This window comes from Anas platyrhynchos, chromosome 16 (assembly GCF_047663525.1).
Source record: "Anas platyrhynchos isolate ZD024472 breed Pekin duck chromosome 16, IASCAAS_PekinDuck_T2T, whole genome shotgun sequence".
Classification (NCBI taxonomy): domain Eukaryota; kingdom Metazoa; phylum Chordata; class Aves; order Anseriformes; family Anatidae; genus Anas; species Anas platyrhynchos.
Window position 1 is genome coordinate 4,333,049 of NC_092602.1, and position 18,471 is coordinate 4,351,519.

Here is an 18,471-nt window from a genome sequence, read left to right on the forward strand (position 1 = left end):
TGGCCAGAGCTCTCCCGAGCCCCAGGATCCAACCCTGCCTTCGCTGGAGAAATTCTGACTACAAGGTGGATGGCACCTGCAGGGTGCCAATGATTCTGACCCCAAAACTGGTCTCTGTTGTGGGACATAAGCTCACAACAAAAGCTGAGCCTGCAAAAGCAGCTGCAGCAAAGAGCTGCAGAGGCACCGGGCACCGGGGGATCTTTTGCAAAGAGAGCCCCATGCTAGGACCAGGTCCTCCCCTCTCCCCACCGTGCCCTGCTTAGGACCACGGGGTCCTGAGCACCCGAGCGAGGCCAGGCAATGCCCGGCCCGTGGGCAGCCTGGGGCACGGAGAGACGGCACCCAGGCGTGGTAGAAATACACTTTATTAGAAAAGCGCTCTGCAGAGATGCCAGGCTCTGTCGTACCAAACTCATCCGCTCGGCTCTGCTGGCTGGGCCCCCGTGAGCCGTGACGGCCTCCCTGAGCGCGGCGTCTGGCTCTGGCCATAAATAGTGCTTACCTGCTGGCTGCTCCTGGCAGAGGCAGCCCCAGGGCCGGGGGGGGACATCGGTCGAAACCAGCTCGACCCCGCGCCAGGAGCAGCGTGGAGGAGGGACGGCGGCACCGGGGAGGGGGGCAGCGGCACCGGGGGCTGCGCCTCCAGGAGCGGAGAAGCTGAAGCGGCAGCGCGGGGATGCGCGAGCAGCCTGGGCACGGGGCGAGGATGTTGGGGGGCACGGCCCCGGCCCTGCTCATCCCCTCGCCCCCACCACGGCAGGGACCGACGGCCCCGAGCGGGGCCGTGGGAAGCGAGTGGCTCCGTTACTGCAGAATATACCATGGGCACGTCTAGTACAACAAGCGCTGCTTATGCGATCGATAATACTGCTAACAAAAAGGGGGTGGGGGGTAGCCCCCAGCTCCTGCCCCTGCTTGGGGAGTGGGGAGCAGGGCACAGGGTGGGTACCGGGGCAGGGGAGGAGATGGGATTAAGGGAAAAGGAGGGTGAGGGATGAGATGGGGAAAAGAGGAGGCTGGGCGGCTCTTGCGGTGCCCCCTCTCCAGTCCAGGCCCCCAGGTGCCTGCAGACGTCCTTCCTCCTGCCCAAGCACGCCCGGTGTGGGGCAGGCTGGCATGGGGCCGGGGTGCCAGGCTCCCCGTTACTGCACCGTCTGAGCGGGCACCGCGGCTGCTTTGGGCGGCTCCAGGGTGGCTTCTCGGCTCTTCTTCCTGGGAGGCTTTTTAATGGGCGTCTTCTTGGCTGCTTGCTCGCTCTGGGGAGCCGGGTCCTGGCTGCTAATGGGGTTTTGCTTCTCTGCCCTCCTGGGCTCCCCGGCCGCTGGCTCGGCCGCAGTGGGGATCAGTTTCTGCAGGTTGGGCGAGGTGGGCAGCAGGGGCTTGCTGGCTTTCTGGCTGCCAGCAGCTGCCGAGCGCTTGGCTTTCTGCGGCGGGGTGGGCTTCTCCCGCTGGGCACCCACCCCGTTGGGCCGGGCGCTGCCCTCCCCCTTGTTGAGGCTCTGAGTCTTTTCCTTCAGCTGGGCAGCCAGCAGCGTGGCTGCCTCGGAGGCCAGGTGGGGATGGAGGGTCTCAGAGCGCGGCTTGCCGGCACCGGGGCTGCGGGGAGCCTCCCCGCTGCGCCGCTCTGGGTGGAAGCCGCCCATCTTTTTGAAGGCGTTCTGCACCGCCCCGTTGATGTTCTCCATCTGCTCCGCGTTGGCCTTGCTCCTCTGCTTGGGCTTGGAGGGGGACTGGGGCTCCACGGTGAGGCCGGCTTTGCCTTCGGGGACCCCAGGCTCCTTGGGGTGCTTCTGCGTTCTCTCCTTGCTGCGCGTGCTGCCCTTCTCCTCCGCTTTGCTGTGCGCGCAGGCTGACGTCTCGCTGGGGCTCCTCTTCCTCTTGGCCAAGCCCTGGCTGTGCTCGGGGCTGCTGGGCAGCGTGGCCGCTTGCTCCGGGGACCTGCCGGGTGCCGGCAGCGAGTTGGACTGGTTGGAGTTGTACCGGCCGTGGATCCAGGACACCTTGGGCTTGGTGGATGGGTCGGGGGGACGGGGCTTGGTTCTCTCCGGGGACGGTGGCTTCCCGGGGCCCCCCCTGGGCTCCGCTGCCATTTCTTCCTCCTCCTTGGACTGCTTGGAGAGGCGGGCGACCCTGGCGTAGAGGGCGGCACTGGCTGAGCCCGACCCGCAGGATGAGCGCTCGCTGTCCGAGGACTTGAGCAAGGGCATTTCGCTGCTGTCAGCCTGGAAGGCTTTGACGGAGCCAGTCTCCTTCAGGAAGGTGTACTCGCCCGCCTCTTCCCCGCTGCCTGGGGCCACCAGCTTCTCTCCGGGGCTGGAGGACGTCCCCCGGTCCCTGCTGTCGCCCACGCTCTCTGCGGGAAGAGAGCACAGAAAGCGTCATGCGAGGATGCACCCGAGGAAGGGACAGGAAGGGCTGAGCACAGCAGCAATAGCAGCACAGAATGGTTCGGGTTGGAAGGGACCCTTAAAGGTCTGATCAGTTCAATCCCCTGCCATGGGCAGGGACACCTTCCACGAGGTGCTCAAAGCCCCATGTAGGGGGCCTTGAACACTTGCAGTGATGGTGCAGCCACATCTCTGGGCACCCTGTGTCAGTGCCTCACCCCACCTTGGGATAAAAAAAAAAAAACTTGCTGGTGGGACAGGGACAAAATGGGTCTCCCCCAGTCCATGTCCTCCTGTCTCCATGGCCAGCCTTGCTCAGGGTCCCCAGCCTACCCCTTTTTGGGGCCAGGGCAGGAGGAGCTGGGCGCACGGCCCTCTCCAGGCACGGTGCCACCTCCCCTCCCTCATCTCCCCACGGAGCAGGAGGTGGGGTTGGAGCTGGCCCCAAAGCACCCACGGAAGCACCGTGCCCCTCTGCTCACCTTCATGGGGGACGCAGTACACCGGCCCCTCGTCTGTAGTGTCGAATGAGGAGAAGGAACCGCGGGAGGACCAGGACGGGGAGGGCTGCTCCACCACCGAGGGTGGCTCGATGAAGCTGCAGTTCAGGGTGTTCTCCAGGTCGTGGTGAGCCACTGCAAGGGCAGGGAAGCGGCTGTCAGTGCCTGCCCTAACACACCCCAGCCCTGCTCCACCCTCGATTTAACCATGGGAATTGGGATCCTGGCAGGATGATGGGGATGGCTTCCCAGGCACAGGGACAGCCTCGCCTTCAGGGGGTCCCAGCAGAGTGCCCACACTGCGGCCAAGCTCCCTGCAAGGGCAGTGACAAATATCCTCCGTGCTCGGGGACAAGTGACCATGGGCAGCCTCGCTATACAATGCTCAGGGGCACTGTCCCCTTCCTGGGGACAGAACCGAGCTGCCAGGGTTAACTGCGGGAGTTCCCATTTCTGTGAACGTGAGTTTTCCAGTCTGGGAAGCAGCTGTTATTTCTCATCGATCGCATTTAAGTATTTTCACCAAAAAAAAAAAAAAAAAAAAGTCAGTATAAATCCTTGAGGGTGAGATTTTTTTGCCCTGCCAACGCAAACAGCAAGCCCCACGGTGCCTCCCTGCACGCCCTGCGCCCTGACCCAGACGCTTCGGCATCACCTCTGGTCACTGCGACACCCCTGGGGCTCTGTCTCTTGGAGAAGAACAAAGATGCAGCAAAATAGCAGATGGGTAAGTGCAGGACAGACAAAGAGGGGGGGTGAGCCATGATGTGAACCGGCCACGCTCCCCACGTGCATCCCAAAGAGCCATCCTACTCATCCTCCGTCACCGTGCAAGTAAGAAAGAGGGTAGCAGAGGTGACTGTGAGCATAAGGGGGAATAAAACTGGAAGGGGACTGACCTGAAGCGTGGATGCAGCAGGGGCTGAGCCACTCGCCAACGCCTGCTCAGTGCCAGCGTGGTTGGACAGGGCACCGAGCCCCGGCTGCATAAGGGGATGGAGGAGGAAGCAGCAGCAGAGAGAAACTTCAGAGCAGTTGTGCCAGAGCAAAAGCAGCAGTGGTATTTAAAGAGCAAATGGCTGAGAGAGGGGGAAGCGGCAGCTCTGACATGACTTTCCTTGTAATAAAAACCAAAAAGGGAAAATTAAAAGCAGACCGTTGGAAACAGATGAAGCACAACGCTTCCTGAGAGAAGGCGTGACAAGTCGCTGGGACTCATGGCCACGAGGCATCTCCAGGACTTGGATGAGGCAGAGGATACGGCCGAAGGAAAAGGAGGCTCTCCCTGAGCACCAGCAGCAATTGAGAGCTCAGCTGGGGGCTCCCGCCTGGCCTCTGGGAAAGCCCATCAGCGTGAAAAACACCACCAGAGCACGCCTTTGGAGCAGGGTCGGGTCTGGCCAAAGCTCATTTCCCCTCGGCAGGAATGCCACGCTGCCCCGGGTGCAGCCCAGGGACGCGGAGCAGGGTGCAGTGGTGCCGGTACCAGCCGGGAGCGCAGGCGGCTGCTGCGCCGTGCGATGCCCCTGGGGACAGCGTTTCCTGCTCTGCTCTGGCATCTGGCTCGGGGAAACTTGGCTGATAAATCAGGGGCTGACAGGAGCTGCAGAAATCCATTCATTTCTTGCAGGCCAACAAGGAGCCCGTTTGCTCGCCGACACCTCCATGAGCCTGGCAGCAGGACCGGAGCGTTGATGCCACCTGCGGCACGAGTCCTGCTCCACGTCACCTGCACCCGCTGCCTTCTGTGCCTCACAAGCGGCTGCACGTGAACGAGAAGTCGTATCAGCCCTAAATGCATTTGGGGCCGGGCTGTTAGATCTCAGGATGGAGACAAAGCCGTGAGAGGCCCCATATGAGGGCTCCCTGGAGCCTCGAGATGTGGTACAGGCACTGCTGGCACCCCAGGTCCTTGCACCAATGCATGCAAGGGCTGGCACCCGAGCCTCATGGACCCCCCCGCCTTGTGCTTCCCACTGGGATGGATGCTGAGGACACGGGGACACGGGGACACGTGCCACCAAGCTGTGGCATCCCCGAGGCCAGTCCCACTCACTGTGCCACCACATGCAGATGCCACCAGCTCCCTCACCCGGGGCTCCCCGTGCCGAGCGGGATCTAGAGACACCCAGGGCTGAGCCCCAGAGGGACCTGGAGCTGTCAGCATCGACACCTCATGGGATCAGCGAGCCTCACGAGCATCTCCCAGTGCAGACTCCTCCGTCAGGGAGGCCGAGGCTGAACTATGAGGGATGGGGGCCGCCGGGCTCCCTGTTTACACAGGGCAGCTGGGTGGGAGCCAGGTGCCACGGGGCGGCTGCAGGAAACGCGCACACAGCCCCATTGAGCCCCGCGCACACAGACCCCTCTGTCCTCCTTCGAGCCCTGCCTGGCCCCTTCCACAAACACAGCCCCTGTTTTGGTTGCAGCAGGGATGTTTCCCCGGCCTCAGCACGCTCCGCTCCGGGGCAGGGCTCTGCTGCATCCCAGGGAGGGAAGGAATCCAGCCACGCTGCAGACCTGCAGCAGCTTTGGCTCAGCTTGCAGAGAAGGGGGGAGACTTCTCCAGGATGGAGGACATCTCCCTGCCAGCCCCCTGCACCCTGGGGGGCAGCTGCTCCACCGTGGGGTGCTTCAGCCCCTCACAAAACTGGGATGGGTTAGGATTGAAAATGCAGATATTTTTTTTTTTTTACTGCAACAGGGATCATTCCTCAACGTGGGAAACTAAAAATGCACAAAACAGCTCAGCAGAGCTCCAGGCACCATCCCTCGGCAAGCAAAGACACCCAGATCCCACCTTGGGATCCAGCAGCCAAAGGCTGAGAGGGAAGGACTGAACCTTGGGGTACCCAGTGCCCTGCAGCGTGGCAGGGACCCTCAGCACAGCCAGGGACAGGCAGCTTCACCCCAAGCCCTGCAGCCCTCCTGGGGATCCCGGTGTCCCTCCTGCCCCTCAGCTCCCTACCTACAACCTTGGGCAACTTCTGGCGGCGCAGGGGGATGCGCGGGAGCTTCATGCTGATCCGGCTGAAGCGCCCACACAAGCGTCTCGGCGGCTTCTTGGCTGCTGCCGGGTCCTGATTTGCTCTGCAAGACAACACAACAGCCCCATCAGGAACAGTGAGACACCAGGTGCTGGCTGCACGGGGCAGGGGGGCATCAATCACTGAGCCACTCGTTGAATCAGGAGCTCGGGGATGCTGGAAACGCAAAGGGGTTTTGGGGAAGAGACAGGACTGAGAGGGAGAGATGCAGCAGGGGAGCCCAGGAGCGCAGCCCCTGTTGGTTTTGCTTTGGAGAGATTTTTCTCAAAGTGGCTGAAGCCTGGTGCAGCCCTGTGGCACGGCCAGACCCCGCCTGAAACACCCACAAGCTCCCAGACAAGGCTCGGAATTAGATGATTAATGCTTAAAAAAAAAAATAATTAAAAAAAAAATCCCAACCCCAAGCAAACACGTGGCTTCTCTTTATTTGCTCTCTGGTTTTGAAGCCTCTCGGGGATGAGCTTCCAAGCAATTATCTGCAGCCACAGGAGCAAGAGGCTCAGCGTGTCAATGCCACTCAACCTGTGCAGTCTCCCTGCTGCAGGACCCGGCCACCGCTGTCCTCTGCGGCACCGCCACTGTGGGCTGCTCGGGGACAGGACACGGCGGTCACCAAACGGGGTCCGGCACCCCGCAAGGGGAGAGAAAACGATTTGGAGCCACTTCCCATGCGATACTTCTCCAAGTATTGCTTGCTGCAGTTGTGAAGTGGCTCCTTTTATCTGCGGCGTAATGACACGCAGCCCGCAGGCTCTCCAAACCAGATGTGCCAGGCTGGAGCTGAGCTGGCACAGCTGCAAGCTGAGGCTTTCCGGAAAAATCCCGTGCAGTGGCTGGCAGCATCAGAGGAGGCTTTCTTGCTGCTGGAGGAGCTCCCCGAGCCCCTTCCTCCCTTGCCCAGCGGTGCAAACCTTCTCCCCAAAAAGTGCCCATCCCTGTTCCCATCCCTGCCCCCGTAGCAGGGACTGGGGGGCTGGCTTCACCCCATGGACCACCCGGGAGGTTGATGTCTGGGATTCTGGGTTTCCCTTTGCAGGGTGGCTCTAACCCTCAGAGACTCAGGGGGATCTCAGTGGAGAGGGACACAAAGCCGGGGGCCACCCCAGGAGCGCAGGGAAGGGGGTCCTCCTGCCCCCACCCCATGCTTTCTTCTCCCTATCCTCACGAGGATGGGAAACCAGCCTGGGTTTTCCTTCCCATTTTTTCCTTTGCCTGCCAGCATCCACTCACAAAAAAACAAAACAAAACAAAACAAAACAGCCAATGCTGGCACACCGAAGGGATTGAAGAAACGCTCTGTGGGATGCCGTGGGCACCTCAGGAGCTGCTGCCAGGGTCCTGCACCTCCGCACCCACTCGGGGTTCACCGTGAAGACCCCAAGGAACAGCACCGGGCCCCCGTGCTGCCCCCATCCGAACACTCACCCTCGGGCTTCGTCCTTCTTGCGGCAGACGCAGCAGCAGCAGAGCAGCGAGAGCAGGAGGATGAGCAGCAGCGCCAGGAGGGCCCCTGCCCCGATCACCCCCATCCGCTGGTTGGCCTCTGCAAGACAGGAGCAGGCTCAGCCGGGAGCTGCCCAGGGGTCCAGCCACCCGCACCCACCGGCACTCACCCATGTGGCAGGCGCCCGTCAGAGGGTCACACGTGCCGTCGTGGCAGCTGCAGGCTTCGGCACAGTTGGCTCCGTAGTGGCCGAGCGGGCAGGTGAGGTTACAGCTGGGGAGAGGGCACGGAGTGAGTGAGCGCGCTGCAGGTGCAGCATCCCGGGGATGCTCCCTTCCTCTCTCTATCCTAAACCCTCGGGCTCTGGGAAAAGTGGGGGGCACCACTCGGGGCTGCTCCAACACGGAATCCCCTGGGGAACTTGCTATCCCCACTGCGGCAGGACTCCGGTGCATCACAGCCACCTTGGCATGTCCCCGGGTTTGCTCTCGCTGCCTCTGCTCTCCACGTGGCCAAAGAGTCCTCCCCATCCCTGCGTGCTTTGCAAGGCTTTGCAACGAGGCTCATGGCACAGCAGTTATAGAAGTGTCCCTAACCTCTCGGTCACATCCGACACCAGCCCAGTAGCCCCAAGGCAGCCCCGAGCATCCCGTGCCAGGTTTTTCCAGCTCAGCTCTGCGGTGACGTGGCCGCGGCACCCTGCGGGCCGCCCCGTGCTGCCCCAGAGCATGTGCAGCTCGGAGCCCTTCCCCCGCAGCCCACGAGCTTGGAAAGCTCCCAGCTCGCTTTATTTACAGAAAGGAAAACAACTGATCGGTCTGAGCAAAGAGCCACAGCATCTGCCTCACCAGGGTGAACCCTCCCGGGTCGGCATCAAACCTCCTTGCGCAAAGCAGCCTCCCCGGGGGCTCTCACCAAGGTGAGGAGCACACACAGGTGTAGGCACCTTCCCACAGACAGCGGGGCTTGAGCACAGAAAATACAAGCTGGGCACACACTGACAGAGCCACGTAGCTCTCCAGCAGGGTGGGACCCATGGGACCTATCCTGCCCTGCATCCTGACCCCAGAGCTCTGGGGACAATAACAGTGCAAGGTGTTTTATATCTCTCTTTTTTTTTTTCCTTCTCTCCCCTCCTATCATACTTTGCTCTAGGCATCCTTTTTGAACAAAGCACGTTCAGAATAAAATAAATTAAAAAAAAAAATAATCAGCTGAGCCCAGCCATGTGGCTGCAAGGCACCGAGATGACCCCATGGCTGGTGGGACAGGCGCCGCACTGTGGCACCAGGGCGATTTCGGGCAGGCTGCTGGCACCGCTGGGCACTGACCCCATCGCCAGCTGTTCCCAGGTGGCAGAAGCCACGCTCCAGCCCGCTCACACTTCATGCAGCTCAGCCCATTTCATGCTACTCCAACTTTCAAAGCGCTGCCCCAGCCGAGCCTCGTGCCTGCAGCGTTTGGAACGGGCGCTGAGCCCCCGCAGATGCTCCCAGCAGCTGTTCCGCTGCAGCAGCCACGGGGCAGGACACGGCGATGGGTGCAGGGATATTTCCAGGGCAGCCCAGCTGGATCCACATTTCTGCCCCAGGCTAAAAGATTTTGGGAAAGCACAGGAGGCTATTTTTTTTTTCCAAGAGGGTCTAGACACCTCCAGGAATGATGCAGAGCAGGTAGACTTTGTGCACACCACAGGTGTCTCAGCAACCTTTCCTTTAGCACCCTCCCTTCATGGTGAGGACACACTCCTTGCCTTTTCAGGCAGCATTTCTGTTTTGCTTCCCAAACTGCAGCTTTCCCGTGCCAATACCACAGCTCAGCAAGAACACGCTCCGTGCTTGCTGCACCGAGGCAAGGGCTGCAGCTCACTTACTACGTGCCATGGGATCCGGCGCGGCACAGGCACCTGCCTGTCTCGAAGTGGCACTCGCCGTTGACACAGTCGCTGCAGACGAAGGCGCAGTTGTCCCCGTACGTCCCATTGCGGCACTTGGTTTCACACCTAGGGGTGGTGAGGGCAGGCAGCTGGAGTGCCGGGGAGGGGGGCTTCCTGAGGCCTCCCCCCATGTCCCCCACGCCGCCCTGCCTGCTCCGTGCAAGGATGTGAGACGTCAGCCCCAGACCCGACCCTGGGCAAAGAGACTCCACGAAAGCTTCAGAGCCAAGCCCTGTGAGCTCCCACTTTTAGGTGGGGTCACCAAAGGCTTCCTGTGGTCCCACGGCCATGCCAGCAGGCTCCCACCCTTGCCACCCCCTCCTGGCTGCACAAACCTGCCTGCCCACCCCATATCCCCACGCAGGGAGCAGCGGGGATGCTTGTGCTGCTCCAGCGCGATGCCAGCACCCGGTGAGGACCGACTCCGCCGCCTGGCACTCACCGGTCACCGATCCAGCCGGGGTTGCAGTGCGAGCACTTGCCATTGATGTGGTTGCAGGTGTGGCCATCCTTGCAGGGGGGACAGACCTTCTCGCAGCCCTCTCCGTAGAAGCCGGCTGAGCAGGGCTGGTCGCACTTGGTGCCGTTCCACCCTGCCTCGCAGGTCAGGCAGCGCCCATCCGCCACGGTGCAGGGCTGCAGGCTCTTGCACTGCCCACAGCTGCAACGGCCAAGGGAGACTCCATCACGGCATGCAGCATCCCCAGGGCACCTTGGGGCACCCCAAAACTCCCCTTTCCACCCCTCCCCGAACCAGCGGGGTCCCAAAACTCACCGCCGCCGGCAGCCTTGGCCGTAGAAACCAGCGGGGCAGGGCTCGCGGCAATATTTGCCCCGGTACCCCGGCTCGCACGTGCAGGTCCCATCCACCTGGTTGCATTTCCCCTTGTAGCACTGGCAGTAGCGGTCACAGCGGGGTCCGAACGTCCGCTCCCGGCACTGGCAGCGCCCCGTGAACTGCTCGCAGGGCGAGTTGTTGCAGGAGCACTGGTTGTTGCAGCCGCGGCCCCACCAGCCCGGTTGGCACAGGCAGTTCCCGGTCTGCTGGTCGCACTGGGAGTTGTGGCTGCAGTAGCAGGAGCTGGAGCACTGGGGGCCCCACCAGTTCGGCTCGCAGGTGCACTTGCCCGTCTTCTGGTCGCACTTGCCGTGCTTGCAGAGGCAGACGTTCTCACACTTGGGGCCCCAGCGGTTGGGGTTGCAGGTGCACTGGCCCGTCACGTCCTCGCACTGCCCGTTGGGGTGGCAGCTGCACATCTCCTTGCAGTCAGGGCCCCAAAACTGCCGGGGACACTCTGCGAGCAGCGCACAGACAGCAGAGCCGTCAGCCTCGGCTGCAGCGCACAGCCCTGCGCAGCCACGGGACAAACCCTGCCACGGGGCCCCATCCTGAACAGCGTCTCCTGGCCACCATCCCCTCACCTCCCAGTGCATTTCGGGTGTCACCCACCCAAAGGGACGCTGCCCTGGGCACACAGCCAGGGGGAGACCAGCAAAGGCACAGCGGGAGCACTGGCAGCCCGTGCCGTGTTCTGCTCCGCAATCACCCTAGGACAATCCAGCTCTTTTGTCCCCAGGGCCACCCCAGGTGACACCACCGGTGCCGCTGATACTCACTGGTGTCACAGTTGGCCCCGAAGTAGCCATGGCGGCAGCGGCACTCGCCGGGTCTCACGCACACCTCATTCTCCTTGCAGGTGAAGTTTCCTTCGCAGACGGCTGGACCGATAACAGCACGTGTGAGGGCACGGCACGGGCACAGCGACAGCACCTGCTGGCCTCAGGCACCAAGTGCCACCAAGGCTTGCCCCTGCTGTCCCTGTCCCTTACCTTGCGGAGCAGGGCACAGGGAGCACAGCATGGTGGTGGCACTCCGAGGGCTGCAGAGCTGTGACACTGCACCAAGTGTCCTAGCAGGGCCCTGGCTGGGCAGGCTGGTTGGGGCCACCACCAGAAAGATGCCACCAGCCCCCTGCCACCGTACTCAAGCTCCATCCCTGCCACCGGCTTCCTGCCACCCAGCTCAGCCCCGTTCCTGCTGCTGCCCAGCTCCAGCATCCCGCACCCAGCTCCATGTCCCCAGCAGAGCCTGCTGCAGGTGGGATGCGGGATGTGGGGTAGGGGGGTTGCAGGCAGACACCGGCAGAGGACACCCCCTCCCCGTCCTCCCCGCAGACTGCAGCGGGGACACTGCCACCCCTGTGCCTTGCTCCCCAGCAGGGCAGGTCCGCAGCCCCCCAAAGCCTGCAGAAGTCCCTCTCCTGTCAAGGGGAGTGGGTGCTGGGGGCAGGGGCAGGATGCGCTGCGGTCTCCCCGTGCCAGCAGGCATGGGCAGAGACCCCCATCGCCCTGACAGAGCTTCCTCAGCCAGTGGAGAGGGAGAGCAGAGAACCCGCACAATCCGCCTTACCTGGCAGTTCTTAGACCTACGGTGATGGATACTATAGAAAACCCTAAAATAGACAGATTAAACAGGTTAGGAGAAGTGAGTCTAACGGTTAGAACAGGTCGAGGGGAAAAGGGGGGAAGAGGAGGCGGGGGACAGATTGCTGCGGGACCGTCCTCCCTCTGCCATCCGGGGAGACCCCATCTCCTTCTCCCCGTGTCCCGTCCGCCAAGTGCAGGCACCGGCCGCATGCAGCGAGCGGTTACGGGGCGCGTGCAGGGTGAGTTAGTCGGTTACGTGGTCTGCAAACCACTGGCTCCCTGGGCCAGCATGCACGGCTCGGACTGCAGCGCCAGGGCAAAAAGGGGGAGTGCTGCGGCCAGCCAAAACCGCGGGGAAGAACACGGCATCCCCCAAACCTCCTGCGTGGCGGTGGTGCAGAAGGCTGACAGCTTGCAGCAGCCCTGCGCTAGGCTCACCGCAGCCCACGGTGGGAGCTGTGATGCCAGGCACGGTCCTGGCTCCCAGCTGGTGGGCTCGGTGGCACCAGTGCTAGCAGGGACCCTCTGCACCTCATCCTCTTCCTCTGCCAGCAGCCCTGGCTCCAGCGCTGCGGCAGCACCTGTGGGAGCCCAGCTTGTCCGTGTCCCTCCATGGTCAGCTCAGCCCTTGGGGACACTTTGTGGACCCTTGCATCCCAGAGCTGCACCCCAGCTTGGGGACAAGGCTCCTGCAGACCCTGCTGGGGGATGGCACCCAGGGGATAGCACCACGGGGACAAGGGCAGCCCGGAGCCGGGCACTCGCTGCCTGCTGGCACAAGATGAGCTGGGGGCAGGCTCCGGGTGCTGCACAGCTCCAGAGCCCCCAGGCATGGCCAGGAGGACTCAGCAAAGGTCGGGCAGACCAGCAGCATCTAACGAGCCAAAATGCTGGGGCTTACCTATCAAACACTCGCTTCCTTGTTGCCTCCATCCCGAACAGCACACGAGCACCGAGGAGCTGCAGGAAGTAAATATAAGTGATTAGGATTCCCCGGAGAGCTTCTGTCCCTCCTGGAAGCCTGATGAGAGCACCAGCCTGCAGGTGACACCACCACATCCTCTTCAGGCATGGAGAGCCACCAGCTCATCCTCTGCTGTGCAGATGCTTGGCAAGGGGCACAAAGACTTCACCTTCAAATGTTGCCAGCTAAAAACAAACAAAAAGATCTCCCCCAAACCTGGGAAAAAGGTCCTGGGCAGAAACACCAGCTCTGCCCCATGGGTCTAGCCAAGCTTCCAGAGGTGCTTGGATGTGAAGGATGCTCTGCCTGGTCCCACAACCTCCTTGCTCTGGGAGAGTTTCTTACAAGCCGGCTTGCTTTAGGATTAGCACAGGGGGCAGATCCTCAGAGCAGCACTGCCTGCGTGCACCCCGCTGCCCTCTGCACCGGGCTCCCCAGGGGTGTGCGGCACGGGGGGGACATTACAGCAGGGCACGGCTGGGGATACCTGCAGCACTTGCAAGCCTGGGGCTCCAGCTGTGCCAGCTTTCTGAGCATCACTAAATGTTGCTTGCTCAGCCCCATGTAGGAGCCCAGCAATACCGCCAGCTGCTCCACGGAGGCTGGGACAGGTCCCTGAGCCTTGGGTATCCCAGTGCAGAGCCCTCATATCAGACCCCCAGTGTCCCCAGGTCTCACAGCACCAGGCAGCAGCTGCAGCAGCTAAAATGTTTTTGGCAGAGGCCTGACCCAACGCAATGCAGGGACAGGGGCTCAGAGCCCTCTTGGAGGTGCGGAGATGTCTGCAAGGGATGCCATCCGAGGTGCAGGCTCAAGTCAAACCAGGGCTGCTATTTCCAAGCCTCCCGTGGTGGGCAGTACACACTGATGCAACTCAGGTATAGGGAAGACACGTGGAAAAGGTGCTCCCTGTCCCCAGAACCAGCAAGGGGCCACCATACTGGGGGTTACTGGGAACAGAGGTGATCTTGGTGGAAGCCCCACGCACCTTGGCCAATGCTCAGTGTGAGCCACCCAGTCCCTGCTGGAGGTGGAAGCGACCCTGGAGGTTTAGGAGCAGGCCAAAAGCACGCTGCAGTCGAGGGAAACTTTGCTCGGGTTGGTCCAGCAATGAACGACAGAGCCTGGAATGTGTTTTTTTTTTTCTTTCCTTTTTTTTTTTTTTTTTCCCCTTTATATGTAACAAATGCAGAAGAGGAGGAGGAGACAGCAAGGAAGTATTCGCTCGAAACCCAGCGTAGTCACAGGACCGCGTCTGGCTGCCAGAATGAGTTGTCCCAGGCTGGTGGGGCTGAGGGCAGCCCCCAGCAAAACCCATGCAAGGCAGAGGCTGAGCTCAGCCCCCCCCCGAGCCAGGCAACGCCAAGCCCTGCGCGGGCAGCACCGCACGCGGACGCAGGAGCACCGCGTCCGCCTTGTGCAGAGGATGTTGAAAAATTGGACAGGAGGCAGAAAGGAACCACAAAAATGATTCAGGGCCTGGAAAAAATGCCTTGCAGCTGGAGACCAAAATAGCTCCATCTATTTAGTCCGTCAAAGAGATTACACGGCGCTGCGATTGCAGCGGGCTCGGCGCTCCCCGCGGGGACCCCGGGGCTCGAGCAGGGTCTCTGCCCCCGGCGGGAGCAGCAGCGTGGGGCTGAGCATGCAAGGAGAGGTGGTGGGGGCATTACCCAAAGCAACTCCCCAGGGACCGGGTGGGCCCGAGGCGAGATTCTTCCCTACAAGACGGCCCTGAGCGAGCTACCGGGCTCTGCTCCAGCACAACAGGCTGAAATTCATCGTGCTGTGATAGACAGGAGCGGGGCTGACCAGGGATTGTCCTGCCCTACGCTTCCCTGCCTTTAGAAATCCAGTGTCTGGTGTTTTTTTCCTAGTGAAAACAGTTTCAAGTCCACAAGGGGAAACTCCCCACTAGGGGAATCCCCACTGCCCTCCCCTTCCTCCCCATGCGCACCCCAAAGCTCCTCGCTTCCCCCCTCCTGCCACAGGGAGCCCTCCAGGAACCCGCAGCCACTTGGGCACCTCCAGCAACCCAGCTGCATCCTTGGATGCACCAAAACACCTGGGGGGGCCCTGGCCAGGCAGCCCCCAGCGCCCTGAGCTGACACCGAAGCCAGGCAGCAGCAGGGAAGACGCCTCCCTCTGCCACGAGCAGGACCCCGACCCCGCCAGCCGCAACCCATCCCGCACCCCCCGCCCAGGATTACAGCCTGTCCTTTAACAGATAGCTAATCTCTCCTTCGCTGTGCCTGGCCGTGGTATCCAACACCTCCGTGCTCAGCCTCCCCTCATTTATCAGCTGCTCCGACAGCAAATAAATACGCTCGTGTTTCACAGCTCCAGTTCCCTCCCCACAGGGTCAGCATCCCTTGCCCGCACAGCGCAGCAAGGATGGGTCACGGAGTGCCAGGACGGTGCCGGGACCAGTGCTTGGCCCCAAGGATGCCCTTGGACCTGCTGCCTGGTTTCAGCCCTTCTCTCTCTATTTCTTCCCTTGAGAAAGGGCGAAAAGTCCCGCTGGTTCCAAGCGTGGCTACCCTGCAGCACACCCGCAGCCCTACGGTTTCAATGGGGTGAGGAGAGGTAGACGGGACGTGGCACTGGGTATCTGGTGCTCCCAGTGCAGCCCTCAGACTGGATCCAGCCCCGTGCTGGTGGCAGATGACCTGAACCCGTGGGTTATTGGGATGTGTTTCCGAAACGTGCCTCATGGCTTTGTCTCCTCTGAAGGGGGTTCAGTCCCTGTGCCCCACAACTGCTCAAAGCGGGACCACTGAGAAATTTGTTTAAAAACTTGCTCCTGACCCAAACTGACGTACCAGCACAGACATGCCCTGAGCAAGCAAGTGCTCTGGGCTTCATTATATTTTTCCTTTCCTCAAAGTGCTATAAATGCTGGGAAAAGGAAGAAGACGTTGCCCGTGAGATGTGGCTGGCTCACGGGGATTTCACTGACGCAGAGGAAAAGGAGCGCAGACGGAGGCAGAGCCAGGGCTGCCCCTGCTCCCTGGGACACAGCTGCATCCCACTGAGCATCCCACATCGTGCTGAGCTTTGGGCTGAGCATCCTGCACGAGCTGAGCATCAGCAAGTATCGGGAGCTGCAAATCCCAAAGCCCAGAGCACCACTGCCACCTCCCCCAGCCAAACCAGTGCTGGCACACTGCTGCCCAAACTGGGGAGGAGCACATCACCCCGACACTGAGCCCCCTTTTTCTGTTACCCACCACTCGGTGCCACCCTGTGCAGCATTGCCAGACCCCAGACAGGCTCATCCACGGTGGACTGGGACATCCCTGCAGCTCCCCGACCTGACTCCTGCCAGAAGCCACTGGCCTTGAGGTGCAGGCACAGACAGGTAATGCCTCGGCGCAGTTCTGGGAGCCTATGTGAAAGGAAACCCTTCGCATAGAGAAAAAAATGAAAAAAAAAAAATCAAAGGAGAATTTTGGAGAGAGGAGAACAAGGCAAAGGAATTTCCATGTACACAGGGCTTGCTCTCACCAGCCCTGCACCCCTGCATCTCAAGCTACAGGGAGAGTCATGCTGAAAGTTAACAGCTTACAAAAGAGCTTCAAATTTAAGAGGAGCAGTCACATTTGGTACACAAAACCAAGTCGCTCCAAAACACTTTTCTCCTGCCCTAAGTGACTCTTTGAATCGCTGCCCACTAGCCAGGTCTCCGGAGCTTGCAGTGGGATGCTGAAGCAGAACCCCCAGCGCCGAGGGGTGCCTGGACACGCTCGGCAGAGCCCGGCACTCGCACAACCACCCAGAGAAACGCGTGGCAAGGAGTCAAAGCAGCAGCTTGAATGAATTCAAATGCCTAGGAAAGCTGAGCTGGGGGAGGGGGGAAAAATTGGACACCAAAACCCGGTGGCTCGGTGCGCAGGCTGACTCGGGCACCTCTCCAAGCGTCGCCTGGAACCGCTGCTCCCAGCTCCGGGTATGTGGTAGGACCTGCATCACCTGCCTCAGGTCTCCGGGGCCACCAAGCTGCATTGGGATGGGGACATCGTGTGCTGCAGGCTGCCCTGGCTCTGCGTCCTGCAGACTGGGGGAAGAGGATGCACACAGCTTGTGCACACATGAGCACCAGCCCCAGGATGCCGGGAACCGAGGGATCACTGCTTGCCGCCCCTCTGCTGGGGGCAAGTTTTGTAGGGTACCGGCCTCAGGGGTCACGGGTACCCGAGAAAGGCCCGCTGAGAGACCCATCGAATCCCCCTGCTGAAGAACAGCACGGGGCTGGGAGCTGCGGCCGCGCTGGCTCGTGAAAAAGCCTCCTTAGGAAACTCGGCCTGTAATCTGAGGAGGGGGCACCAGCGCCCTGCGGCCCTGCTGAATGGAGCCATTATGCGGCCCCTTCTAGCTCGCAGCACATGTTTTCCTTGTGGACTCGCCTGACCTCACGAGCGAGATGTAAAGGTGCATTTATAGCCGGGGCCCCCCATAAAGGGCAGGGCCTGGGGATCCTGCTCCTCTCGCAGGATGGAGCAGCTCTGGGCGCTCTTCCCCCTTTGCTACGAGGGCCAGCACCAAGCCCGAGCACCGCAAAGCTCGGCCCCAGGTGATGCTCTGTAGAGCGACCCGTGGTGTCCACGGTATGCGGAGCACAGTGGGAGCGGGGAAGAGGCAGTGCCAGCCCCGGGACTCAGCCTGTGGCCGAGCAAGCAGGATGAAACCTCCAGGGAGAGCCAGGCGGTGCCAGCACCCACCCTCTGAACCCAAACCCGAGTGTCCCGGAGCTGCCAACGCACCCACCCCGAGCACCAAGGGGCAGCTCCACCGGGACACCCGCAGCATCCCGCATCCTGCCAGCAGCACCAGGCCCGGGGTGGGGACCCCCTGCGGTGCTCTCCACCCCCTGCAACACTCAGCACCGGCTCCCCACCGCAGAACCGACCCCGGGACACCCAAAACCGTCCCCCCCGCGCTCGGACCGTGCTCGTCGCCCCCTCCCCTCCACCTCCCGGCGCAAGCTTGGGAAGGCTCCGGGGACCGGGGCTCGCCCGGCGGAGAGGAGCGGTCCCCCCGCAGCGCCCCGCAGCGCCCCGCGGCCCGACCCTACCCCTCGGGGAGGGGGTTCCCGCTGCCCCCTCCCCACCTGCCCCTCCGCCAGCCGCTCCTACCCGCCGGCCCTGCAGACGTTCCTGCCTCGGGGGCTCAGCTCCTGCGCGGCTCCGCAGCTCAGCAGCAGCAGCAGCAGCAGCAGCGCAGCTCCAGCTCCAGCTCGGGCGCGGCGCAGCGGCCGCAGCCCACGGGCCTCCATGGCCGTCGGTGCTGCGGAACCCGACCCAGCCCGGCCCGGTTCGGCCCTGGGGAGGGGGGGGCGAGATGTCCCGGCTCCGCTTGTGCCCGGTGCCGCCCTGCCCTGCCCTGCCCTGCCCTGCCTTGCCCTGCCCTGGCCGCAGCTCGGGCAGGCGGAAGCTTCACTGCGAGCTCCGCGCCGCCGCCTCCCCCGCGCCCCTCTCGGCGGCGGCAGGAGGGGCCCCGCCGCCAGCCAGGAAATTCCGCATTGGTTCCCCTGACGGCGGGCCAGGCTCCGGGGGCCGCCGCCGCCGCCGCCTTCTCAGCGCCCGCCGCGGGGCAGAACCGCCCCGGGGCCGGCCCCGCGCCCCGACGGCGCCGGGGGTGCGGGCTGCGAGCTCCGCCGAGCCGGCGGTGGGGGTCTCCGATGGGGAGAGGCTGCGGAGTTCTCTGCCCCCCTCCCTGCTCGGCCCGGGGGTCCAGCTTTGGCCGGCTCTGGCTCGCCCCGGG

General features: G+C 62.4%; 1 protein-coding gene across 2 annotated transcripts; it reads right to left on the reverse strand.

The window, feature by feature from the left end:
• Positions 1-352: 352 nt before the first annotated feature.
• SCARF2 (scavenger receptor class F member 2) lies at positions 353-18,124 on the reverse strand. 2 transcript variants are annotated; one of them, XM_027469971.3, is made up of 11 exons: positions 17,844-18,124; positions 12,646-12,704; positions 10,935-11,036; positions 10,093-10,612; positions 9,760-9,978; positions 9,255-9,383; positions 7,551-7,654; positions 7,363-7,480; positions 5,859-5,980; positions 2,873-3,025; positions 353-2,356 (listed from the first exon to the last, which is right to left on the reverse strand). In XM_027469971.3, the coding sequence occupies exons 1-11, from the start codon at positions 17,981-17,983 to the stop codon at positions 1,146-1,148; spliced, it is 2,877 nt and encodes a 958-aa protein (XP_027325772.3). In that variant the 5' UTR covers positions 17,984-18,124; the 3' UTR covers positions 353-1,145. The 2 variants fall into 2 exon arrangements, with proteins under 2 accessions (XP_027325772.3, XP_027325773.3); XM_027469972.3 differs by lacking the exon at positions 17,844-18,124 and adding an exon at positions 11,728-11,770 and having other exon boundaries at positions 12,646-12,691.
• Between the last annotated feature and the right edge of the window lie 347 nt (positions 18,125-18,471).